This window comes from Nomascus leucogenys, chromosome 17 (genome assembly GCF_006542625.1).
Source record: "Nomascus leucogenys isolate Asia chromosome 17, Asia_NLE_v1, whole genome shotgun sequence".
In the NCBI taxonomy this organism is placed as follows: Eukaryota; Metazoa; Chordata; class Mammalia; order Primates; family Hylobatidae; genus Nomascus; species Nomascus leucogenys.
Window position 1 is genome coordinate 60,477,605 of NC_044397.1, and position 25,980 is coordinate 60,503,584.

Genomic DNA, 25,980 nt, shown 5'->3' on the forward strand with positions numbered 1-25,980 from the left:
ATAATTTGTATTTGCCCTTCCACCTGCATCACCTTTCCCACATGCTCCCACAGGCAGGCTCCTGTTCATTCCCAAGGCTCCGTGTCCACATCGTGCTTGGATTCCGCCCGGCCCCGCCTGTGTGGCCGCACCAGGAAGGCACTACCCATTAGAGGCTCAGCGCGCCCCTCCAGGCCACACAGTCAGGCCCCCGTCCTTTCAGCTGTAGGGGCAGATTACGTAACTCCAGCCTTCTGGTCACTAAAGGAGGGCAACAAAGGGCGGTCGAGAGACTCCACTGAGATGACACGCGGACGCAGCCTCAGGACCCTAAACTCTACGCCCCAGCACACCCTACCAAGTGAGCGCCCGCGGCCGCGTGACGTCATCTACCCCAAACGCTGTGGCCCCGGCCACGCACGGTTTCGGGGCGGGACTACGCGGTGGCGTCGAGCTGCGCGGCGCAGCGCGCGGCGTCAGTCTTAGCTGGCAGACTCTGTACTCCGTATTCCGCATTCCGTACTCCGTACTCGCAGCGGCGCCGTCTTCGGCAGCCTAGTCATCCACCGCCATCCTGGGCCCCACGTGTTGCCTGACCATTCCTGAGCCCAGGTAGGGGTCCTGGGGGATCGGGTTCGGTGGCGGGCGGCGTGGGAGGCTGGGCCGCAGTGAGTGGGGGCACCAGTGGTTCTTGGAGCCCAAGCCTTCACTACACGTGCTACTTCCTCGCAAGAGGCGGTTGAGCGCGTTCGGAACATTTTACCCGGAGGAGACGAGGGGGTTAGGTGATGAGTAACCTTGTGCTTCTCTTTCAGCAGAGAAGTGCATGACCTGGGTGGACCCCAGTAGGTGGGATGGGACGTGTGGTCAGGAGGGACCTCACCGGAAGGCATGGGGTGGCGTGTAGACCTGCCGCAAGAGAGGCTGTAGAGTGGGCCAGGCGTTGCAAGGAGCTAGAGCTGGATAATGGTTCAGAGGCACAAGCTGGAGCTAACTGCGTTTGGAACTAACTGCATTTGTTCCCTTCTAGGTGGGAGCCATGGCTGAGGTGACGGTCTCAAAGTGGAAGAGCTTACTGTCACAGCAACTCTTTTGCAAGATGCCCCGGTAAATCACGTTGCAGAGACCCCAACTCTGCCTTCCTGGAACTAGGCCTGCGTTTTCACTGAACCATTATTTCATGGGGAAAATGAAATCTACTTCATGTGCCTGGCCTACTTACTCCTTCAGAAGTGATTTCTGAGCCGTAAGATACATGAGAAAAAAATGAAGGGGAAAAGGCAGTATTTATATTAACTACATGATGATAAGGATGTTTCTGGTCACAGTGAAAAGCCATGCTGGAATTGTAGTGTCATAGAATAATGTGGAAGTTTGGTTCGTGTTGTCTGATCTATTTAATAATTTAATAAGGTTATCTCTTCCAAGACACCTTCCCTTCTTCCTCAGCCAGAAAGGATCTTTCCCTGAGAGTCATCAGTAGCTCTGGGCTCCTGGAACCAAGCTCAGGTGCCTAATTGAACTCTGGTCTCTTCCCACAGCCTCCAGCAGGGACTGGTGCTTAGTGAGAGTGGACTGCCAGATTTCTTGAGTGTGGGAGATTTGGGTGAATGAGGGTAGCAAGCCTCCAGCGTGCTTGGGTCTGCGGTGACCCTATGCATTCCTTCAGTGCTTGCTAGAATAGTTTTGAAACGGTTTGAGGCCTTGCCCTGCTCCATCCAGAGCAAGGTTATAGAAATTTCAGACAATGACTTCCTCCCTTCTGGATCTAGTGTGCTGGACCTTGTATAGTTCTGTGCCATCTAATGTGGCAGCCACTTGGCACGCATGATTAAATTAAATTTGGAGTTCTATTTCATTTTCACACTAGCCACATTTCAGGTGGTCAGTAGCCACAGGTGGCCAGTGGCTACCATATTGGACCGCACAGATTAGAGGGCATTTCTGTCGCTTTGGAAGTTGTTTTGGACAATGCTGGTGTGGAAGGTGAAGGGAATCCTGAGTGTTTGCTATGCTCCAGGCTCAGTACAAATTTTATTTTATTATACACTTAAAGCAAAAGCCTTATAAAAGTTGAGGTTGAAGCCAAGAGAGGTGGTAAGGGTAGGAGTTGAAACAGTGAAGAGGAATAACAGGGAAGAGTCCTGCCCTGAGAGACTCATGGAACAGGATATTTACAAGGCAAAGCAAAGAGAACCAAAGTCTCAGTTCTGCAGAGGAGCTAAGTGCCCCAGGAGCTAGTGGAGGGTGAGGTCAATGTGTGCTCATCTTTTTTTTTTTTTTTTTTTTTTTTTTTGGAGACGGAGTCTTGCTCTGTCACCCAGGCTGGAGTGCAGTGGGGCAATCTCGGCTCACTGCAAGCTCCGCCTCCTGGGTTCACGCCATTCTCCTGCCTCAGCCTCTCCAAGTAGCTGGGACTACAGGCGCCCGCCACCACACCCGGCTAATTTTTTTTTTTTGTATTTTTTAGTAGAGACGGAGTTTCTCCGTGGTCTCGATCTCCTGACCTCCTGATCCGCCCGCCTCGGCCTCCCAAAGTGCTGGGATTACAAGCGTGAGCCACCGCGCCCGGCCAGTGTGTGCTCATCTTAAAGGAAAAAACTCATGGAAGAGGAAGGTGCTAATGTTGTTGAACACCTATTTTGCACCAAACCTCTTAATTCTTGTTTTAAATCTTTGAGGTATCACCATGAGGTCGTTTTTAAGTTCAGTACAGATGAGGGGCCCAAAGTTAGAATTATGTGTCCAGGGTTGCCCAGCCACAAACCAGCAGATCACGGTTTGATGCCAGGCCTCTCTAACCCTGCAGCCTGAGTGGAATATAGAAGCCGGTGGGAAGTTTGGATGGGAAGGAGATGGGTGCCTTCAAGTTCTTGTCTTGGTGTTAGGTGTGTTAAAGGATTGGCTGGGATGGGAAGAGTGTTGCTGGCTTGAGCATAGCATGAGCAGCACAGCTCCTGTGTTCCTCTGGGTGGTGGGGTCACCTGTTAAAGGTAGAGGCTTCCAGCTGATTCTGTCTTTTCAGGCCAGGAACAGTTGCTGAACACCCCAGGCCTGCTGAGGTCCCTCCTTGAGTCTCATGTTCAAGCAGTCTTGTGAGTAAAGCACTGGCTACCCCTTTTCAGTTATTATCTTTTCAAGGATGTTCTACCGCCTTGGAAGGTAGGGGGTAGTACCTTCTTCCAGAGCAGAGAGCAGGCATTCTTGCTGTGCGTTGTGAAAGGGTAGAGTCCTGCGCTCCTTTCCGGTAGTAGTCCAGTGGCCTATGCAGGTGCCTCTGACTCCCCAAGGGAACTGGGGCTTGGGAGGGTGGTGGAAAATGTTGATGCTCTGGCTATTGCTATTGCTATTGCTTTGAAAAATCAGTGGTCCCTTGTCCCTAATCGAGGAATTTTGTATTTTCTACCAGTGTCCATGAAACTGGGAGGCGACCTTGTTAGCTGCCAGTTCCTGACAGCCACATCTCACCAGTGGCTTCACTCTGTGTCCCTGACCCAGCACTTGGCACAAGAGTGCCTGCCATCCCTCAGTGTTTCTACAGCAGCAATCCTGAGCTGCCAGAGCTAGAGGGGACCTGACCTGAGAGAAGATACCTTCAGTGGCTGCCAGTCTGTTCCTTGGAACCTGTGCAGGGGTAAGTGTGCAGGAAGGTCTGACCTGGCAAGTCACTTCACTCCTGTTTTATTACACTTGATCTTAGCCAAAAGGCCGAGAAGCGATCACTCCTGTTTTATTTAGAGTCACCTGTCTAAGGAAAAGTTCAGAAACCATCGCCTTATTTTGACCTTCCCGTATTGTAAGTCAGGTGATTGAATCCCAGAAAGGTTCATTGTCTTCAAGCTCACAATACTATTTTGGGACAAACAGTTGTCTAGTGTTTGGACTCATGAACCCTGATTCCTGGGGGTGGTATTTTACTGCTTTTGTGATTTGGTTTCAACATATATAGTCTTTTCTCGGGAGTTACCTTAGGTCAGTGGCCAGTGTTTCAGCCCCTGGAAAGGGCATGGGCTGCCACTGAGGTTGGTCACAGGCCTTTCAGCTCATGGTGGGGGTGGGTTCAGGAGTTGGTAAGTAGGGTTCAGTTCTATTGTTGCCACTGATGACAATAGGGGTTTGTAATAATCCCTAGTTGTATCAATTATGTCACTTAATTTTCACAACAGGTCTCTGAAGTGTTTCTCATCTCATTTTTACAGATGAGGCTTGTCTGTGTTAATACACCTGGTGAGGAGTGGAGCTGAATTTGAATGCAAGCCTTGGCATCTTCATTGAGCAAGTTTGAAACCTCACTTGTTGCCCTTCTGGAAGGAGTCAGGAATTTCCAGTTCTGGGCCTGGGCTGTGGGTCTGACAGACAGACCTCTGGCCCTAGGTTTGGGTGCCAGGTTCTCTGCTTCCAGAATGAGAAGCTTTGCTGTGCACCGGGACCTGGGCCCTTCTGGTATCTCCTGAATGAAAAACAAGGGATATTTAATAAATATGGATTTAAATATGTGATTTGGTCTTGCCTCTTCTTTACATATGCCAGATGCAAAGATAGGAAGACCCTGCGTCTTCTTGAAGGAGTTGTCAGCTAAGTCCAAGGGATCCCCAAGTATTTCACCATTCTCAATGCTCATGCTTGTAGATAGCCACTTGGAACTCTGATCATCTTATGTGCATGTGCCACCAGTTTCAACTGACAGTGGCAAGCTGTGGTGAGAGTTCACAAGCCAAGGCCAACTGGCTGAGTTCTGCAGTGAGGTGATGGTGCACAAAGGCACTGTCATCAGGAGCTTTACCTTGAGGTCCTTAGTGGTTTCCAGGAACATTTGATGGTTGGCTCGATAAGACATTCTGTCTCTTCAGATAGTCTTAGGTATTCACCTAAGCATTCAAACAAGTTACAGAAGTAATACCCTTAATATGTGTGATGTGCCCCAGGTTGGTGTTGGGGATGTTGTCAAGGAATGTTGCAGCAGGCCAAGCCAAGGCCTGACAAATAGAGCCATTAAAGTACCAGTGACTTTTTTTTTTTTGAGAGGGAGTCTCTGTCGTCCAGCCTGGAGCACAGTGGCATGATCTCAGCTCACTGCAACGTCTGCCTCCCGGGTGAAGTGATTTTCCTGCTTCAGCCTCCCAAGTAGCTAGGATTACAGGCACCCACCACCATGCCCAGCTAATTTTGTATTTTTAGTAAAGATGGGGTTTCACCATCTTGGCCAGGCTGGTCTTGGAACTCCTGACCTTGTGATACCCCCACCTCAGCCTCCCAAAGTGCTAGGATTACAGGCGTGAGCCACCAGGCCCAGCATTTTTTTTGTTTGTTTTTGAGACAAAGTCTTGCTCTGTCGCCCAGGCTAGAGTGCAGTGGCATGATCTCAGCTCACTATAACCTCCACCTCCCGAGTTCAAGCGATTCTCCTGTCCCAGCCTCTCAAGTAGCTGGGATTACAGGCATATGCCACCATGCCTTAATTTTTGTATTTTCAGTAGAGATGGGGTTTTACCATGTTGGTCAGGCTGGTCTCGAACTCCTGACCTCAGGTGATCCACCTGTCTCAGTCTCCCAAAGTGCTGGGATTATAGGCGTGAGCCACCATGCCCGGCCTCCAGTGACTTACATTTGATTTACTACTGACAGTGAATGGAAAAGCACCCAAACGGGCCTGCAGCAGGAGGCACAGCATCTCCCCTCGTTGAGGAGCCAATTCTAGACTGCAGCTGAGCAGATTGTCTAGTTTGCGGCTATACCATGGGGGGAGTGGAGTACGAACCGGAAATCTCACATCCCTGCTTAGAAAAAAATCCCAGGAGACAGCAACTCCTGATAGCCTCCCAGAGGGATGGAGTGGGGAATGGAGCTGGCCTTATGGCAGCGCCTCCTAGGCCTCCACTCTCAGTTCCAGGAGGCTCAGTTGAGCTGTGTGGCCTGTGGCCTATGAGAGTACACCCCTTGGTAGAGCCATTCCCCTACAATTAGCCCAATGGTACCTCAGATGAGGTAAAAAAAAAATTTTTAATAGAAATACTAAGTTATGGTACACTTGTGTAGAGCTGAAAAAGCAACTCCCCTGAAAGGGGTCATTTTTCTGGAGCTGGGGATTTGCTGCAAGGTCAGCACCAACAGAGCAAGCCTGGGATTTGAAGGTTGCATCGAGGAGGGTGAGGGCAAGGGATCTGCAGGTGCAGCAGTAGGAGCCCTGGTGGAGGGAGGCACTGTGAAACTGATCCAGATGAGATAATGAGAATGAAACTCACCAGGGCCAGGATGGTTTCCTCAGCCCCTGCCAGGCTTGAGTTGGTGGTAGACCCTCCTTGCTGTCCTTCCATTAGGAGCCTCTGTCTTTGTTCATCTACCTGTTCTACCAGTCATAACCCGTAAGGAGCATGCCCTGGGGAAGCTGCAGATAGAGCTACCATTTGTCCTGCCTTCTGAGGACCAGGCCGTAACTCTGACTGACCGGCTTTTCCCTGGGGTTTGAGTAGGACCCACTGAATTCAGTGCTAGAAGGGCCCAGAGGTCTGTTGACCCGGGAGGGAACTTCCTTTGCAGTGATGTCATCTCGGCCTCGGTTTTAATATATGTAAAATGAAAATAACAGTAACTCCTACATGTGTCATGAGAGTCAAATGAGGCAATGCATGGCAAATTTGTGCAAACTACCAAGAAAGGACGCCCAGGGTCCCAGCAACCAGCAGCGGCTAAAGCAAGGGCAGGCAAACTCCTTCCGCCAGCCAAATCTCTGAGCTAAGAGTGGTCTTGACATTTTTAAGTGGTTAGTGGTGGGGGAAATACCCAAAATAGTATGATAACGTGACATGAAGAGTTTGCAAAGTTCCGATTTCGGCGTCCTTAACATTTTACTGGAACAAGCCATCTTGGTTCCACTGGTTGGCTTGACTCCCTAGGGGTTGGGGAAGTGAAACTGAAAAGGCAGATGAGCAGGCAAGAGTCTGGGTGAGAATTCCCAGACTTGAATGTAGGTTTGGGAAACCCTTCAAAAGCACCAGCCCAAGAGCCTGGGGGTGGGGAGGAGGCCACACTTGTCAGAGTTCCGAAGGACTGAATTTGAATTTGCCCAAGAGGAGCCCCAGGTCCGGCCCAGGGTGGAACCAGAGGCCGCCCACTTACAAATTTGGGGATTTTTCAGGCCAGTGGCCCCTTATCACAGATGGTGCATGACTCAGTTTTATTAGGTACTTGGATAAGTACTTTCAGTTTTATCAGGAATACATTTGCTTTAAGGTATTTGAGAGAAAAAAATAACCTTAACTTGCCTATCCATTACTTCAAAGTTTAAAAAATGGGATGACTGAAAGACAATAGTTAAACTAGTGCTTATGAGTACAACAAATCTCAAAGGCAGCACATGAATGACTGAAGTTTGGGAATTCTGGAGTCTGCCCTCTGACCTCCCTGTATGAGAGAAGGGGTGAAAGAGAAATGTCCCCAGTCTATTTGTAGGATGAGAGAGAACTGCATCCATTTGACCTTTGATGAGAGAATTGCCCCAGTGTTCCTAGAGGATGGATGTGACCTGCCCTAGTCTGTCCTGGGATGAGAAAGAACTTTTTCCAGTCTGCCTGGAAGCTAAGAGAACTGCACCCCTCCCACTTCTTCCAGGAGCACCAAGTGTCAGGAATGCAGTGTTTGGAGATTTTGGCCACTCCCTAAATGCAGCCGCTCCCCAAATGCGCTGCCTCATCTTCAAAGCACAGGGACAGCAGATCTGAGATGAGGCCCCGGGGCTCCAGGCATGTGCCTGGTCCTCGCTGCAGTTTATGGGGGATCGGCTGGACACAAGTACAAGGCAGAGGACAGTTAGGGGCACAGGGGTCCCACTGAAGGCCAGCCCCATGCAGAGGATCCTCTGGGGTCCTCTGTCCCTCCCCCGTGGCTGGGGTGGGGAACTGCAGTGCTAGGACCACTGGCCCTTGGCAGGTCACACAAGAAGCTTTGATCGTCTACACCCCAGTGTGGCCTTCACACTTCAAAGAAGGCTGTTGCCCCCACCCCAAAGGCCTGGGCATTAGGATCCTTTTTCATTTTTGTATTAATGTACAATGTACATACAGTAAGTTGCATCTAGTGTTCAGTTCTGACTTGAGAGACATGCACAGCCAGGTAACCAAGATCATGTCAAAAAATCTTTCTTTAAAGTCCCACAAGTGACTCTAACGTGCCACCAGGGTTGGAAACCAACCCACGGAGTCTTGTCTCCTGCTTGTGGGTGGAGGGGAGCTTCCGAAGGAGGCCAGCAAAGAACCCTCCAGAGCGGGGAGGACCCAACATCCGGCCCCTCGGCCCTGGTGTGCAAACGGGTCAGACCGTTAGGCACAGCCTCCTTGTGGGGCGCAGGGACAGGAAGCAGGGTTTAGAGCACCTCGAGGGGGAAGGAGTGGCAAGTGCGGAGGGCAGCCCCTCCCAGGACTAGAACCCACTTCCTACTTTACACCAGCACTGGAGGAGGCTGGTGGGGCAGGGCGGGGGCGGTGGGGCCTCCCCCAGCCTTCCCTCCCCCTCTCCTTCACTGTCCTTCCAGCAGGCACAGGAAGGTGAGGCAAGGTGTTTCCAGCCGGCAGGATGGAGGATGAGGAAGGCCCTGAGTATGGCAAACCTGACTTCGTGCTTTTGGACCAAGTGACCATGGAGGACTTCATGAGGAACCTGCAGCTCAGGTAGGCCCAGGGCAGGAGCAGTGGCTCCCCTCCTCCAGGGTCTCCCATCTTGCATCCTCGCAGAGACCTGAGGGAAAGAGGAAGGCACGCTGCTGTCCAAGGGAGGGGGCAGTGGCACACACCCACCCAGACCAGATGGGGCTGAAATGAGAGCCTCAAAGCACGGCCCCAGAGGACAGGAACAGACAAGGAAGCAACTGTCCCTGTCAGGGCTGGCAAATCAGCACTGGAGCTGCCCACCACCTCAACCCACCCCTGCCTCCCACACAGTCCAGGCGTCTTCTGCCCCTTCTTTCCTGCCCGACGGGGCCAGGGCATGACACTTCTTGGACAGATAGGTACCAGGCACTATCTTTCCAGGAGGGACCAGGGGCACCTCCCTCCAGCCACTTCCCAGCCAGTTTTTGATGCTCCCTCGATGCATCTCATCCATGGGGCCTGGCCTGAGCCCTGGGGACACTGAGATGAAGCAGTCAGGCTCCACCCTAGGGTCCAAACATTCCCACCAGATTGAGGTGACGTTCTCCTGGGGTACATGGAGTATCACAGGACACAGTTGGTAGAAGTGATATTGGAGCCCAATTTACCATCAAGGAGGGTAGGTGGAGGGCAGGGAGAACTCCGGGAGGTAGGGGCATGGCACAGTAGGGTGGCCATGCAGGCAGCTAGGCTTCCTGCCAGGACTCCCAGGGAGGGGCAGAAGGCCACCTGCTGTGTGCTCCGGAAGCTCCCTGGGGACAGCTTGGGGACCAGGATCCCCACTAAGCACAGAAGTCAAGAGACCACGAGCCTGGCCCGAAGAGAGGAGGGCTAGCCGGGACATGAGCTAAGCACTTTGTGCACATTGTTCTACCTCATTCTTATAAAATGAGCTTATGAAACATTGTCCTCTCCATTTTGATGAGGAGAACACTGAGCCCCGGAGATGTGGGTGACTTGCGCCCTCATCCCCAGCTTGTAGGAGGACGGGAGCTAGGCCCAGGAAAACCCATGTCAGAGGTGGTGGAGAAAGAGGAACCTCAGGACAGGCCCACCCAGGACAGGCTGCTGGGAGACAGGGCCTTCCAGGGAAGGGTGGGTACCACACACCAAGGGGAGATGGGTCTGAGGGGCAGGCCTGCCAGTCCTCCTCCCAGGGGCAGAAAGGCCAAGAGAAGGGCAGACATCCACCCCCACTGGTGACCAAGTTTGTGAAGGAAAGGGTCAAGAAGTCTGAGGCTGTGCCAGGGGAGAGGCAGCAGCCACTGGCCTCAGGCTGGGGGGTGGGGAGTGCAAAGACAACGACAACCCCCTCCCTGTCATCTGGGTGGGGCTGGGTGGGGTCCCCTTTTGTCTCTGGGTTCCCTCCCGGGCCTTGAGACAGGAAACAGCCGAGGAGGCCCCTCCTTCCCCTCCCAGCCCAGTCACTTCTTCTCAACCCCATCTTCCCATCTGCCCTGCAGGGTTCACCCCAGGAGCCAGCCCTGACTCACTGCACCCAGTGCAGTCTTGGGCAAGTCTGTTTCCTTTGCAAAATGGGTGATCATGTTTCCAGTGACCTTGGGACCCCTGGGGAGACCACTGTGGACCCCAAACTCTATGCCGAAATGGGGACAGTCTCTGAGTGGCTCAGCTCACCCAGGATGGTACCAGGGAGACGCAAGGTCAACACCTGCCCCCTTCGTCCTTCTCCGCTCTCAGCCCCTCAGGGTGGGAGCGCTGGCCTACTGTGGCCAGGCCCTGACATGGGCTCTGGTGAGAGGCCTGTGGGTGGGTGCCTGTAAGCCTGTGAGTGCTGAGGCCTGCCCCTGCTGTGTCCAGGTTCGAGAAGGGCCGCATCTACACCTACATCGGTGAGGTGCTGGTGTCCGTGAACCCCTACCAGGAGCTGCCCCTGTATGGGCCTGAGGCCATCGCCAGGTACCAGGGCCGCGAGCTCTATGAGCGGCCACCCCATCTCTATGCTGTGGCCAACGCCGCCTACAGGGCAATGAAGCACCGGTCCAGGGACACCTGCATCGTCATCTCAGGTACCTGTCCCTGCAGCCGGGCCCCCACCCTCGGCATCTTCATTTGTGAACATTTGGGAGGGCCATTAGAGCATCTCCTATGCCCTATGTCCTGATGGGGGCCCTAGGACCCCATCTTGCCAGTCTTGGGGGTGTGAGTGGGCACAGGGAGCTGGGCTAAGAGAGCAAACCTGGCTGATTCTGTCAACTCTGGTCTTTCCGGCAGGGGAGAGTGGGGCAGGGAAGACAGAAGCCAGTAAGCACATCATGCAGTACATCGCTGCTGTCACCAATCCAAGCCAGAGGGCTGAGGTGGAGAGGTGAGCAGCAATGGGCAGCCCTGGGCCTCAGCATGGCAGGCCAGGGACCTCAGTGTGGCAGGAAGGGCTGGCTCTGGGGAGCAAGAGACGGCAACTGGAGTCTAGCTCAGGTCAAGTTCAGTGGGAACTTGGGAAGTTTCCAGATAACGCCAACACACCCAGAGGTGAGACAGGGTGACCCATGCCAAGGACCTCTCCTTGGGTGGGTGAGACCTAGCCAAGGGACTGGGCCTACCAGCTGGGAGGAGGCAGCAGCCACAGGTAGGATGAGGAGAAGTGCAGCAGGGCCCAGAGATGCTTGAAATGGCTCATGGACAGGGCAGCAGGCGGATTCCATGGAAACCTGGAGAAGCTGGCAGGCCCTGGCCAAGATGGCCAAGCATGCCAGGTGGCTGTGTGGGTGATGGCCAGGAGCCTTGAAACCAGGAAACCTGTCCCTTATGGAAGCAGCTTCCTCTGTCAGCGCCTGTCTTTTCCTGTCAAGAGACAGTGAGATGAGATTCAGGGGGGACAAGCAATGTCAGTTCCTGAGCACATATGGCCAGCACCACTGCCCACCCCTGCAGCTGAAGGTCTAAGGCCCAGTGGTCAGAACAGCCCCTCCTCCCCAGGCTGCAGCTGAGGCCTGGGAGGGGAAGAGGTGGCTGTGAGAAACAAGGACCTCAATGCTACACAGACCGTGCTGAGCACAGCCAGCCTGGCAAGTGCATTTCCCAGCCTCTCAGAGGTGAAGTCACCGTAACACAACCTCAGAGGCAACACTGGGTGAGGCCAGGCCATTGGTTACCTCTCAGCAAGTTCAGAGGAACCTATCCTGAGATGCTGTGATTTCTGTTGGGAAGACTCAGGGGCAGGGACAGCATTCCCCAGATGGGAAGTCTTTGCCTTGAGCCCCAGCCCCTCTGCCCTGACAGGGTCAAGGACGTGCTGCTCAAGTCCACCTGTGTGCTGGAGGCCTTTGGTAATGCCCGCACCAACCGCAATCACAACTCCAGCCGCTTTGGCAAGTACATGGACATCAACTTCGACTTCAAGGGGGACCCGATCGGGGGACACATCCACAGCTACCTACTGGAGAAGGTGGGCAGGTGGGCTGAGGAGACCTCCATGGGGAGCCCTGGCTGAGATCCATCCCAGGCCTGGGAAGGTACCCATCCCGACGGTGCAGCTTAGGAGGGCTGCGCTCTCTCTCCCTGTGGCCCTTCTCTGGGCCTCAGTGTCCTCATAGTCAGGACTCTGTGACCCCCAGCCTTCCTTGCACCTGGGAATGCTCAGATGGGGTCCCCAGGGACAGACTCCTTCCCAGGCCTGAGTCCATCTGCCCCTCTCTCCTCAGTCTCGGGTCCTCAAGCAGCACGTGGGTGAAAGAAACTTCCACACCTTCTACCAAGTAAGCCATGAGGGCAAGGGGAGGTGGAAAAATGGGGTGGGGAAAGGGAGGGCAGCAAGCTGGGCCAGCTTGTGACCCTTCCGTCACTACCCCAATTCCCCCTCTCTGCCCACTCAACCCCACCTAGCCCATTGTCCTCACTCTCCACCACACTTACCCCAACCAGTACCCCACACCCCACAAACAAGAGGGTGTGAGCTTGCAGGGAACAAAAGCGGGATGTCCCCTTTATCTGAGACACTTCCAGATGAGGGCTCTCTGGGACCCATAAAGTGTCTCTGTGAACAATAAGCTCCCCACGAGGTGGGCGTCCCCTGGGATTACAGGCAGTGTCTCTAGTGGTATCAGAGCTCAACACTGAAGTGGTGCTCCTGGGGACACGGGCATTGACTCTGAGCACCTCTCTGAGATAGGCGCGCCCAGGGACTGTCTCCACAAGCTTTGACACCCCACTGAGGTGGGAGCTCCCTGGAAACAAACAGTGTCTCTGCAGTCTCAGAGCTTGACACTGAAGTGGAGCTCCCTGGCACACCAGCGGTGTGTTTGCAAACTGTGGGCTGCCCACTGTGTCCTCTGGGACACAGGCAGGGTTTCCACAGACTCCAAACTCCCCCACTGAACTGGGAGCACCCTGAGACCGGAGCAGTGTCTCTAGGGACTTGGAGCTCCCCACTGAGTTAGGAGTTCCCTGCAGCACAGACGTGGTCCCCACCAACTCTCAGCTCCCCAGTGCAGTGGGAGCTGCCTGGAACACAGCAGTTTCTCCCTGGTACATAGGCGGTGTTTCCATGGATTCTGAGCTCCTTACTGAGGTGGGAGCTCCCTGAGACAAGCACAGTGTCTCACAGACTCTGTGCTCCCTATGAGACAGGAGCTCCCTGGGTAGCGGGCAGGGTCTCCAGGGTCTACGAACTGCCCGCTGAGGTGGGATCCTCCTGGGATGCAAGAAGTGCCTTTAAGGACTGAGCTTCCATGGTGTGGTGCTCCCAGGGACACGGCAGTGTCTTCACGACTCTGACTTCCCACTGAAGTCACACTCTCTGGGACACAGCAGTGTCTGTAAGGACTCTGAGCTCCACTGAGGTAGGAGCCCCCCGGGCTGTCTTCCCAGTGAGTCTGCGCTGAGGTGGGAGCTCACTGGGAAACCAGTAGTGTCTCTGTGGACTCTGAGCTTTATTTGAGGTAAAAGCTCCCTGAGACACTGGCAGTGTCTCCACAGACTCTGAGCATCCCCCTGGTGGGAGCCCCTGGGAGCACAGAGGGCGTCTCCACAGACTCTGAGCTCTCACTGAAATGAAGCTCCCTGGGACTCTGGCAGGATCTCCACAGACTCTTACCTCCCCACTGAAGTGGGAGATTTTGGGACACGGGCAGGGTCTCCATGGACTCAGAGTTCCCCCACTGAAGGGGGAGTTCGGTGGGACATGGGCAGTGTCTCTAATGACTCTGAGCTCCCGGCTGAGGGGATTGCTCCCTGGGACGTTGCCAGGGTCTCCACAGACTCCGAGCTCCTCATGAGATGGGAGCGCCATAGACTTTGGGCAGGGTCTCCATGAACTATAAACTCTCCACTGAGGTGGGAGCTCCCTGGGACACAGAGAGTTTTTTCAGACTCTGAACTCCCACGAAATGGAGCTCTTTGGAGCATGGACACTGTCTTTAAGGACTCTGAGCTACCCACTGAGGTAGGAGCTCAGTGGGACATGTGAAGCAGTGTCTCCACAGACTCTGGGCTGCCCACTCAGTTGGGCCGTGTCTTGGACACAAGCCGTGTCTCTACCAACTTTGGGCTCTGCTCTGAGGTAAGAGCCCCCTGGGACAGGGGCAATATCTCCTTGGACTTTGAACTCCCACCAAAGTGGAGCTCACTGGGACAGTGGCAGCGTCTCCACAGATTCTGAGCTCCCACTGAAGTGGAGCTCCCTGGGAATCAGTCAGTGTCCAATAACTCTGAGCTTCCCTGAGGTGGGAGCCCTCTGGAACACAAGGAGTGTCCACGCAGACTCTGAGCTTCCGTGAAGTAGGGCTGTCTGGGACGCTGGCAGTGTCTCTATGGTCTCTGACCTCCTCACGGAGCTGGGAGCTCCCTGGGACATGGGCGGTGTCTCCACAAACTCTCCATTCCCCTCTGAGGTGGAAGCTCTCTGCGACATGACCATTGTCTCTGTAGAATCTGAGCTTCCCACTAGTGGGAGCCCCTTGGAACACAGGGCAGGGTCTCCACACACTCTGAGCTCCCACTGAAGTGGAGCTCTCTGGAATAACAGCAGGATCTCCACAGACTCTCACTGTCTCCAGTGAAGTGGGAACTTTGGGGACACAGGCAGTGTCTCCATGGACTCTGAGCTCCCTGCTGAGGTGGGAGTTCATGTGGCACCAGTCGTGTCTCCACAGACGCTGAGCTCCCTAGGACATGGGCTCTCCCTGGGTGAAGAGCAATGTCTCCACGGAACCTGTGCTCCCTACTGAGGTGGAGCTTCCTGGGACAGGGGCAGGATCTCCAGTAACTCTGAGCTCCCACTGAAGTGGAGCTCCCTAGGATTCTGCGGTTTCTCCACAAACTCTTACCTCCTCACTCAGTGGGAGGTTTTGGGACCCGAGTAGTGTCTCCACATACTCTGAGCTACCCACTGAGGTGGGATCCCCCTGGGTCAAGGGCAATGTCTCCACAGGGTCTGAGCTCCCCACCAAGATGAGGTCTGGCACAAGAACAGTGTCTTCATGGTGGAGTCATAGCTCCCACTGAAATGGAGCTCCCTGACCTACTGAACAGCTAAATGGGGAGCTCGCTGGCACACAGAGTGTTCACACTGTCTGACCTTCCCCCATGTTTGTTGGTTCAATGCTGGAAGGAAGCACAAGTCTGTTTGTTCTCCTGCCTCTGTGTGTGTACAGGGGGACATCCTGGGAGCTTATTTGTCTAAAGGATGTCTGTGTCCTCTAGTTGCTGAGAGGCAGTGAGGACAAGCAGCTGCATGAACTGCACTTGGAGAGAAACCCTGCTGTATACAATTTCACACGCCAGGGAGCAGGACTCAACATGACTGTGCACAGTGTGAGTGTGAGGGGCACCAAGGGCTCAAATTGGGCTCAGTGTCAGGGCCTGAGTGTGGTGGTAGGGAATGGGCAGCACTCAGCACAGGCCAGGGTGAAGTGAACTGTTTGGGTGAGTGGGGAGGGTGCTCGGGGTGGAGGGAAAATGGCTGATGGAGGGGACGGAGTGCAGGGGTGAGCAGGTGCTTAGGCTGGAGGAATCAGGGTTCAGGAAGGGGACAGGGGACAGGGGTGAGCAGGTGCCTAGGATGGAGGAATCAAGCCTCAAGGGGGACAGATGTCCTGGGCCCAGTGTGGCTTTGGAGTGATGAATCCCTTCTACCCTAGGCCTTGGACAGTGATGAGCAGAGCCACCAGGCAGTGACCGAGGCCATGAGGGTCATCGGCTTCAGTCCTGAAGAGGTGGAGTCTGTGCATCGCATCCTAGCTGCCATATTGCACCTGGTAAGCCTGGCTCAGAAGCCTGCAAGGGCTACCTCCCCACAGGGGTTTCCCGGCTGGGAAGCACCCAGGGAGGAGGAGGAGACTGGCTGTAGATTCCCCAGCAATGTGCTAGGCTGACTGCCTCTCCTGCAGAAGCTCAGCTGCTTGAGTGATGAGCTCAGTTGGTACGTGGTCCAGACCCCATTCTTAGGGCGAGGGCAGCCAGGCACAGTAGAAGCTGAGCATCATGCAGACTGCCTCTTAGTGCAGTCATGAGCTGTGTGCTTTGGGTGCATTTACTCAGTGCCTCTTGGCCTCAGTTCTCTCTAAGCAGCATGAGGAGTAAGTAGTGCAGGGCTCCTCTGGCTGCTGGGAGGATGCGATGGGGTCATTCACATATCATTTGGACTCGAGGCCTTGGCAGAGACTCTGGTGTGCCCATGCCCCCTTCCCCTAATCTCTGGCTGTGTCTGTGCCCATGGTGAGCAGCTGACCACGCTAGTCTGAGAAGGAGCTGTACTCTACCGCATCCATGTCCCCTGCTTTCCTTCCTCCTTCCTGTCCAAAGTTGTCCAGGCTCCTTTGGGACATGGAGCCTGGACTGTTCATGATTTTCCCATCACCAGGGAAACATCGAGTTTGTGGAGACAGAGGAGGGTGGGCTGCAAAAGGAGGGCCTGGCAGTGGCCGAGGAGGTGCTGGTGGACCATGTGGCTGAGCTGACGGCCACACCCCGGGACCTCGTGCTCCGCTCCCTGCTGGCTCGCACAGTTGCCTCGGGAGGCAGGGAACTCATAGAGAAGGGCCACACTGCAGCTGAGGCCAGCTATGCCCGGGATGCCTGTGCCAAGGTACTTTGGGGGCAGGCACAGGGAGGGAAGCCCAGGAGGCCTTCATGGGGGAGGCCAGGCCAGAGGCAGCAGGAAGCAGGGTGTTCCTATTCGCCAGGCGGTGTACCAGCGGCTGTTTGAGTGGGTGGTGAACAGGATCAACAGTGTCATGGAACCCCGGGGCCGGGACCCTCGGCGTGATGGCAAGGACACAGTCATTGGCGTGCTGGACATCTATGGCTTCGAGGTGTTTCCCATCAACAGGTGGGTGGCTGGCCAGCCACATCTCCACCTCTGATGCCCAGCAGCTTTGCCCACTTAGTCCTGGAAAGCTCGGCTGGGGCTGGGCAGCAGGAATGTCTGGGTTTCTCCTGGCTGGTCCCTGAGCCCAAGGCTCATGCCTCCCAAACCTGCCTCACCTGCACGCTCTGGCCATTGGTGTCCTGATGGTAGGCAGAATTACGGGGCATGAGTAATTCCTGGTCGTGACTCCCAAATCCGCTCCAGAACGCGCATGCAGGAGGTGTGGGTGGGGTAAAGGAGTCCAGGGCAGGGATACGTAAGCCACAGGGAAGCCACACAGGGTGCTGGCACCAGAACCCTCGATGAACATTAGCAGAGATGTTCAGGGGAGCAGTCATCCATTACCATGCACGCCACAAGCAGCGACCTCCCCTCTGAAAGGCCCACCCCACCCCCAGTTTCGAGCAGTTCTGCATCAACTACTGCAACGAGAAGCTGCAGCAGCTATTCATCCGGCTCATCCTGAAGCAGGAGCAGGAGGAGTACGAGCGCGAGGGCATCGCCTGGCAGAGCGTGAGCACTGTGGCCTGCAGGGAGGGCAGGCGATGGGGTGTGGAGGGGCCTCAGCCCATGGGGAGGGGCCCGGGCTGGCCTGGCAGGTGGCTGAGTGTGGGGTGGAGGAAGGTTGGTGGCCTGAGAGCCCTTGGGAGCTTCCCTGCTGGCTGCCTTCGCCCCAGGTGGAGTACTTCAACAATGCCACCATTGTGGATCTGGTGGAGCGGCCCCACCGTGGCATCCTGGCCGTGCTGGACGAGGCCTGCAGCTCTGCTGGCACCATCACTGACCGAATCTTCCTGCAGACCCTGGACACACACCACCGCCATCACCTACACTACACCAGCCGCCAGGTGCCCCCGGCTGTCCCAGCGCCGCCACAGTGGGCTGGTGGGACCTGCCCCACAGGCCCCACACTGCCCATGCCTCGTGGGGCCTGGTTGGGGACCCAGCTTTGGTGCCGTTGTCGTCACTGTGGCAACCTTCTCTGCCCTGGAGGTGGGGAGGCAGGGCTATCCCTTCATACAGACCCCCCATATACCTTTTGTGCCTTGACCTCAGCCTGTCCCCATAGCTCTGCCCCACAGACAAGACCATGGAGTTTGGCCGAGACTTCCGGATCAAGCACTATGCAGGGGATGTCACGTAAGGACCCCCTCCCACCCACATCCCTGGCCTTCCCACAGGCACCATGGCATGTGTCATGGGGCAGGAGTGCTTCAGGGGAGTGGCTGGGAGACAGGTGTTAGGGCCCCTTCTGCCACCCCCACTCCTTTAAGACACTGAAAACATGCGGGACAGCAGATTCACAAGTGAAAAGCAGGAAACAGGGTTTGAGGATAGTGGTTAACCATGGCTGCATTCTTCTGGGAGCCTTTAAAAAATACCCACGTCTCATGTCTGGGCCCAACCCTATACCAGCATCTGTGGGGTGGGGGGCTGCAGGCTGGTGAGCTGGGGGTGGGGAGGGAGCAGAAGGTGCAGAGGGGGCCGAGATTCTGCATTTCTAACAAGCTCCCAGGTGAGGCCTCGCTACCATACTTGGACTACACTCCCAGTGCCAAAGCCCAGGTGTCCTTCAGAGGTTGTCATGGTGGCTATTAATTTATGTGTTGCTTGCCACATCCCAAAATAACTTAAGGTTACTCACAGCGAGGTACAAGTGTTTCAGGAGAACTTCTCAAGGAGAGGAAATAGAATAGATGATGATGACAAAGCAGCCCAATATCATCTACCTGTATCTGTTCGCAAAATCTATGCCTGCCTGCTTGAGGTGGCTCATGCCTGTAACCCCAGCACTTTGGGAGGCCGAAGTGGGTGGATCACCTGAGGCCAAGAGTTCGAGACCAGCCTGGCCAACATGGCAAAACCTCATCTGTACTAAAAATATAAAAATTATGCGGGCATGGTGGTGCGTGCCTGTAATCCCAGTTGCTTGGGAGGCTGAGGCACGAGAATTGCTTGAACCTAGGAGGCGGAGGTTGTGGTGAACTGAGATCGCACCACTGCACTCCAGCCTGGGCAACAGAGTGAAACTATTTCTCAAAAAAAAAAAAAAAATCCATTCCCTGAGCCTTCACAGGTGCTGCAGTTGGAGCCAAGATTTGGCTGACCTTTCTAGCAGTCCAAGAACTAGACAGTGATTCTGAGGCTCTCAGTGCCCACTGATCAAAATAGGCTAAGGACTCAGGAGTTCCTAGTCATAGTTGTAGTCGCTGATGTTTATCAAAACTCAGTAGGCACTGTTCTGGGCAATTGATGTACACTGAGGCACAGAGAGGTTGAGTGGCTGACACAAGGTCACACAGCAGGCATGTGGTAGATGCAGGACTCAGTCAGTGCTAGGACATTTGGCTTCAGAGCTGGGGGCTTAACCACTCAATTCATCTTCCAGGAGAGAAATGTCTCCTGAGGGAGGGAGTCTTAGGTGATGAAAGAGAAAGCAGGTGTGAGGGGGAAGGAGGAGAGGAGCCAAGGCAGAGGGAGGAAGAGAGACTGACCCATGGGAACAGAGGCAGATGGGAAGAGAGTGGGGGCTGCTGGGGTCATTAGCACTCTGGCCTGGCAGCCCCCGCCCCTGCTCCCTCACCAGCCCTGGCTTCTGGCAGGTATTCCGTGGAAGGCTTCATCGACAAGAACAGAGATTTCCTCTTCCAGGACTTCAAACGGCTGCTGTACAACAGGTGAGCACGGCTTGTTGGGCACCATAGGGAGGGCCAGGGCCCTGGGGCCCCAGAGACTCTGGGGTCAGGCATTGACTAGCGTCAGAACAGGGGTGGGCGGGGCTGCTCTCCCTGAGGATGGCTGGGAATTCGGCCTGTGTCTGCAGTACGGACCCCACTCTACGGGCCATGTGGCCGGACGGGCAGCAGGACATCACAGAGGTGACCAAGCGCCCCCTCACAGCTGGCACACTCTTCAAAAACTCCATGGTGGCCCTGGTGGAGAACCTTGCCTCCAAGGTATGTTCCACCCCTCTCCCACTCTGGCTGTTCTGGATCCTTCTCTCTGTGCCCTCGGTGCCAAGTAGGGTCCCAACCACCTCTGTACATCATAATGGTGGGGAGAGGGTTCCTGTCCTGTCTGTATGAGCCACATCTGCTCTAGCAGTGGACCCCACCCACTGCACAGGTGAGATGTGGGGCCTCAGAGGCTGGGCTGAGTCTTGATCAATCATGGGGAACCCAGGCTTCTCCTCGCCCCATTGTCTCTTGGACAGGGAGGGGTTTGGGGAGACCCTGCTGAGAGGCTGGCTTGGCCCAGCCCAGCTCTTGGCAAAAATCCAGGATTCTTCTGGCAGGTGGGGCCAGAGAGACAGGAAACTGGCACAAGCTTTCTTGGGGACCTTTGGGTCAAAAGTCAGAGGGGGAACAGGTGAAGGGTGGGGGAGAGGATATGTTAGGGTGAGCTTAACAACAGAACATCCAGAGATGTCAGCCCCTTTTGGAAGGAGAGAAGGAAGGCAGATGGGGCGAGGCCTGCTCCTGCCCCTGCCACGCCCACCCCCCTGCCCCCCCAACCAGGGGCTGGAACCTGGCTCTGAACCTGGCCTTGCTGGCCTCTGCCCAGCACTTAGGGCTTCCAGGGCCCTTGTTCTGCTGATTTCCCTTCTTTGTTCCCGACTCTCCTCCTGGCCTGGGACCTTGAGGAGTTGGGAAGCCCCTGGTGTGGGGCAGGGTGCACAGTGCTGCTGGCGCAGACCCTCTCCAAGTCCCCTCTGTACCCGTAGGAGCCCTTCTACGTCCGCTGCATCAAGCCCAATGAGGACAAGGTAGCTGGGAAGCTGGACGAGAACCACTGTCGCCACCAGGTTGCATACCTGGGGCTGCTGGAGAACGTGAGGGTCCGCAGGGCTGGCTTCGCTTCCCGCCAGCCCTACTCTCGATTCCTGCTCAGGTACTGGCACCTGACATCAATCACTCCATGGGCCGTAGTCCCTGTGTGGAGTCCAAGGGGTAGGAGCAGAGGGTCCCCAAACAGCACGTCGCAAACATCGATACAAGCAGGAACCAGCATGCTGCTGGCCTCAAGACACCAAAATATCTGGGAGGACATGTGTGTGAGCACATGCATGTGGGGACATACAGGTGGGAACATGGGTATGAGGGCTGTGTGAGGACATATATGTGAGGACATGTGTATGGGAAGACACATGTGCACAGGTGTCAAAAGTGCTCCAGGAACACACTCTGTATCCCTGCCATCTCCCCAGGTGGGGGGTGGGCAGGGTGGGCTCTCATCTCTCCCCGAGGCCTGGACCACACTGCCCTGTCCTGTGGTAACAGGTACAAGATGACCTGTGAATACACATGGCCCAACCACCTGCTGGGCTCCAACAAGGCAGCTGTGAGCGCGCTCCTGGAGCAGCACGGGCTGCAGGGGGATGTGGCCTTTGGCCACAGCAAGCTGTTCATCCGCTCACCCCAGACACTGGTCACACTGGAGCAGAGCCGAGCCCGCCTCATCCCCATCATTGTGCTGCTATTGCAGAAGGTGAGGTGGGCGGGGCAGGAAGACATCCACTATGGAGGTGGGGAAAGCTTGTGTCCCAGGGGCCAAAAACACACTTGTAAGTTTCACAGGAGTCTCTGCTTGCTGGAGACAGGCCAGGGAGTGCTCAATAAATGCTTAGGGCCAGGTTTGGGGCTAAGGGTTAGGGCCTGACTGAATTTGACTGCGTATCCTATCCCGCCTGGCCCACCCAGGCATGGCGGGGCACCTTGGCGAGGTGGCGCTGCCGGAGGCTGAGGGCTATCTACACCATCATGCGCTGGTTCCGGAGACACAAGGTGCGGGCTCACCTGGCTGAGCTGCAGCGGCGATTCCAGGCTGCAAGGCAGCCGCCGCTCTACGGGCGTGACCTTGTGTGGCCGCTGCCCCCTGCTGTGTTGCAGCCCTTCCAGGACACCTGCCACGCACTCTTCTGCAGGTACTACTCTCAGCCCACCACACTTTTCATTCAGCTGGCATCCACTTAACCCATCATCCCAGGCCTGCAGTGCCTGGATGAGAGACACATCAGCCCCCTTGATAGGTGGTAAGGTGGATGCTATGCCACATTAGCTGACTGCTCATGTCCCACAGTTGGTGCAGAGCCCTGACCATCTTGGGTACTGTGGTGGGCATTCAAGGTCCAGGGCTGCAGCCTGCAGGGGGAGGCCCATCAGGGCTGGGAAGTAAGGGGATTCTGCATCTGAGCGGGGTCTTGAGGGCTGAGTAGGAGTTCTCCAGAAGGAGGGGCACAGAGCATGCTCAGAACGGGAGGGCGCTGGGCGACTGCTGGTCCCTGGGTCACCTTCCAGGAACGAGCGTTAGGCACAAGGGGCCAAGACCAGAGAGGCCAGCAGAGGTTGGGACATGAAAGGCAGGCAGCACCAGGCTGAGGGCTCAGCTTCCTCCGTGGAGAGGGGGCTCAGGGAGTACATGAACACACGGCCTGCATCTGTCTGACTGCATGCCCTCTCCCAGGTGGCGGGCCCGGCAGCTGGTGAAGAACATCCCCCCTTCAGACATGGCCCAGATCAAGGCCAAGGTGGCTGCCATGGGGGCCCTGCAAGGGCTTCGTCAGGACTGGGGCTGCCGGCGGGCCTGGGCCCGAGACTACCTGTCCTCTGTAAGTGCCAGGCGAGTCCAGGGCTGCCAGGGGGAAGTGGGCTGCCAAAGAGGGCTCTCAGCTAATGCTGTGACCAGGTCCCCTCAGATGTCCTCTCCCAGGCCTGGGGTTGTCTGTCCTGGTGGCCCTGCACCTCAGCCCCCACCAGAGCTCTGCAAGGTCTCAACCTGGGCTTCAGGAGCTGTGGCCTTCAGGGGTGGGTGTGGATGACAGGCGGGCCAGGCTCAGATGCAGCCTAGAAGTCAACACAAGAGGGCTCTGTGCCCTCAGGAAATCCAGGACTGCTCAGCTGATGCACATGTCTGTGTGACTCAGTTTCCCGAGATGAAGGATAGCTGTGCTGATTCACAGAGAGCTGCTATCATTTGAGTCTGGTCCCATGACTCAATCCCAAGCAGCGCCCCCTCCCCTCCATCTGTCCTCAGGCCACTGACAATCCCACAGCATCAAGCCTGTTTGCTCAGCGACTAAAGACACTTCGGGACAAAGATGGCTTCGGGGCTGTGCTCTTTTCAAGCCACGTCCGCAAGGTTAGAAACTGGTGCAGAGTTTTGGTGGGGGGGCACTTGGGAGAAAATGGAGGCAACCCCAGCCCAGGCCCAGCTGCTCCTGACACTCCCGAAACTGTCGTCAGCGGGGAGCGTAGGCAGTAGGTACTGCCAAGGCCTGGGGCCCTGGTGGGTGACAGGTCAGCACCAGCCTGGGTCCGGCCACCTCTCCCACAGGTGAACCGCTTCCACAAGATTCGGAACCGGGCCCTCCTGCTCACAGACCGGCACCTCTACAAGCTGGACCCTGACCGGCAGTACCGGGTGATGCGGGCCGTGCCCCTTGAGGCGGTGAGCAACGTGGGTTGGGGGTAGCGTGCAGCATCTGTGAGGGGCACTGCTGGGCTGCTCAGAGTCCTACCTCATGCTTCTCCCCCCTGTCTACCTGTGATGGCCCAGACCATCCTAAAACTCAGCGATGGTGGCACCCGTGCTGAAAATCCTGCAGTGGCTTCCCACACCCACAGAGAGAAAGGTCCCATCCTGTGATCCCTACCAGCCCAGTCACCTCCCCCACACTCTCACACTCTAGCCAAGCCAAATGGTCCCCTCTTCCAACTTGTGCCCAGCTAGGGGTTCTCCCACCTGAGCATTCTGAGACTGAGTCCCTGCCACAATGTTCAGGGCCTCCTGTGGGATACCGTCCCGGCCACTCTGGAACTTTCTGCCGAGCTCTGTGGCCTACTTGCTCCCTTCATTAGCAGCTGCTGTTCCCATAAATTCTCTTTCCCACAGGACAGGGGCAGGGATCAAGGCCAAGCTACAGGCTACCTCTGGGTCTCCCACAGTTTCAGGGGTCCCATGACTGTCCCAATAGAAAGGGCGGTGAGTGCCTCGCTGTCTAATGCCACAGCCCAGAGCCGGCCTGGTTGTTTAAATGTAGTGAAAGTGACCTAGAACTAAAAACGGCTCCTCCAGGCAGTAGCACACGCAAGGGCTCAGCATCCACAGGTGAGCAGTGGCGGCCCTGTTGGACAGCAAGGATCTGGAACCATCCGTCCTGGAGAAAATCCTATTGTGCAGCGTTCCGCCCAAGCTTCCCCCTGTCCGCAGGGCCCCGAGAGGGAGGAGGGGTCGGTGGGGGGCTGGTGGCCCTGGCGAGGGCGGCGCTCCCCAGGTGCGTTTGGGGGTTCGGGAGAGGCTTCCTGGGGAGTGGGTGAGTCCGGCTAGGCTGGGGTGCGGGTTGAGGCGGCTGCACCCTGACCCTGCGCTCCGCACAGGTGACGGGGCTGAGCGTGACCAGCGGAGGAGACCAGCTGGTGGTGCTGCACGCCCGCGGCCAGGACGACCTCGTGGTGTGCCTGCACCGCTCCCGGCCGCCACTGGACAACCGCGTTGGGGAGCTGGTGGGCGTGCTGGCCGCACACTGCCAGGGGTGAGTGCGGGTTGGGCGGTGGCGGGCACTAAGCCCGGGCCGCGCGGCCGCCCTGACCCCTCCTCCTGCCGCAGGGAGGGCCGCACCCTGGAGGTTCGCGTCTCCGACTGCATCCCACTGAGCCAGCGCGGGGTTCGGCGCCTCATCTCCGTGGAGCCCAGGCCGGAGCAGCCAGAGCCCGATTTCCGCTGCGCCCGCGGCTCCTTCACCCTGCTCTGGCCCAGCCGCTGAGCGCCCGCATCCGCCGCACCCCGAGGCCGCCGATTGTCCGCCCCGCCCCCGCCGCAAATAAACCCTCTGAGTCAGCCCTCCTACTCGCCGCTGCCGCCTCACCCGCAGGGGCTCCGGCCGCCTCCTCTGTCAGGTCCACCTGCGCCCCGCTCACCCGCTGGGGCCCCGACTGCAGGAGGCCAGGCAGCCTGGCTGGGGATAGGAGCCCGAGCTCTCGGAGTTAGCGCTATCCAGAGGAAGCAGTGCCCTTTGTGCCCCAGCCTGCCTTGTCCACGCAGTGGTCCCCTGTTCCTCTCCACAGGGCTCCCGGCCTTGTTCCTACCGGGCCACTGGGGAAGGCTTGGGGTTCATCTTCAGGAAGGGCTGGGGAGCACGCCTGGAGACAGAGCAGCCCCGAGAGCTGTCACGGGATGTGCTGCCGAGCGGCCGTGGCCCAGGGCTGACGCTATCCCAGCGGGGAGTTGTCCCTGTCCCTGCTGGATGTGGGTGTCTGAGGCGCTGGGACCGACCTCTAGAGCCTGGTAACTGAAGGACAGGCCCTGCGGCCAGAACTCCCAGCCTCCGGCAGCAGGGCCTGTGCCCTCGAAAGACCCACAGGGAGGCCTCGGGAGACCCCTGCAGCCCCCGGGCTGACCACCCCTTCTCCAGGCCTACCCCAGCCTCGGCCTCCAGCAGCTCCGCCAGCCCCTCAGGGGCCCTCATGGCATCAGGCCCTCAGCCTCTCAGCTCTCAGGCCCTCAGCCCTCTGCCTCCCTCAGCCCCTCTACCTCCCCCAGCCCCCTCAGCCCTCAGATCTCTTGGGCCCTCAGCACCCTCAACCCCCCTCAGCCCCTCAGCCCTCAGCCTCCTTCAGCCCCTCAGCCCCTTCAGCTCCTCAACCACTTCAGCCCCTCAGCCCCTCAGCCCCCTCAACCCGTCAGCCCTCAGACCCCTCAACCCCTCAGCCCTCAGACCCCTCAACCTTCAGCCCCTCAGCCCCCTCAACCCCTCAGCCCTCAGCCCCTCAACCCCTCAGCCCTCAGACTCCTCAACCCTCAGCCCTCAGACCCCTCAACCCCTCAGCCCTCAGACCCCTCAACCTTCAGCCCCTCAGCCCCCTCAACCCCTCAGCCCTCAGCCCCCTCAACCCCTCAGCCCTCAGACCCCTCAACCCCTCAGCCCTCAGACCCTTCAGCCCTCAACCCCTCAGCCCCTCACCCTCAGCTCCCTCAACCCCTCAGCTCCTCAGCCCCCTCAGCCCCCTCAGCCCCTCAGCCCCTCAGCCCTCA

General features: G+C 56.8%; 1 protein-coding gene, 1 long non-coding RNA gene and 1 other non-coding gene across 3 annotated transcripts; all 3 read left to right on the forward strand.

The window, feature by feature from the left end:
• The first annotated feature begins 267 nt into the window (after positions 1-267).
• On the forward strand, positions 268-4,478 carry LOC100600954. Its single transcript, XR_122027.3, has 5 exons — positions 268-591; positions 1,010-1,086; positions 3,005-3,074; positions 3,389-3,613; positions 4,179-4,478. It is a non-coding gene; the product is annotated as an uncharacterized LOC100600954 (long non-coding RNA).
• Positions 1,597-1,729, forward strand: LOC115831057. Its single transcript, XR_004026605.1, has one exon. It is a non-coding gene; the product is annotated as a small nucleolar RNA SNORA9 (small nucleolar RNA).
• A 3,965-nt stretch (positions 4,479-8,443) lies between the features above and the next one.
• Positions 8,444-24,789, forward strand: MYO1G (myosin IG). Its single transcript, XM_030795840.1, has 22 exons — positions 8,444-8,642; positions 10,443-10,651; positions 10,857-10,950; positions 11,865-12,030; positions 12,287-12,340; positions 15,285-15,395; positions 15,722-15,838; positions 16,444-16,668; positions 16,766-16,911; positions 17,349-17,463; positions 17,628-17,798; positions 18,020-18,090; positions 19,554-19,628; positions 19,775-19,907; positions 20,675-20,841; positions 21,231-21,438; positions 21,651-21,874; positions 22,414-22,558; positions 22,984-23,088; positions 23,284-23,397; positions 24,327-24,481; positions 24,556-24,789. Exons 1-22 carry the CDS (start codon positions 8,548-8,550, stop codon positions 24,710-24,712), a joined length of 3,057 nt encoding a protein of 1,018 aa, XP_030651700.1. The 5' UTR covers positions 8,444-8,547; the 3' UTR covers positions 24,713-24,789.
• The last annotated feature ends 1,191 nt before the right edge of the window (positions 24,790-25,980 follow it).

Bases quoted from the DNA above. Each gene is read 5' to 3' on its own strand.
- MYO1G (XM_030795840.1), top strand. From the start codon at position 8,548: ATGGAGGATGAGGAAGGCCCTGAGTATGGCAAACCTGACTTCGTGCTT. The intron at 10,652-10,856 runs GTACCTGTCCCT...TCTTTCCGGCAG, and splicing joins CACCTGCATCGTCATCTCAG to GGGAGAGTGGGGCAGGGAAG. The intron at 16,669-16,765 runs GTACTTTGGGGG...CCTATTCGCCAG, and splicing joins CCCGGGATGCCTGTGCCAAG to GCGGTGTACCAGCGGCTGTT.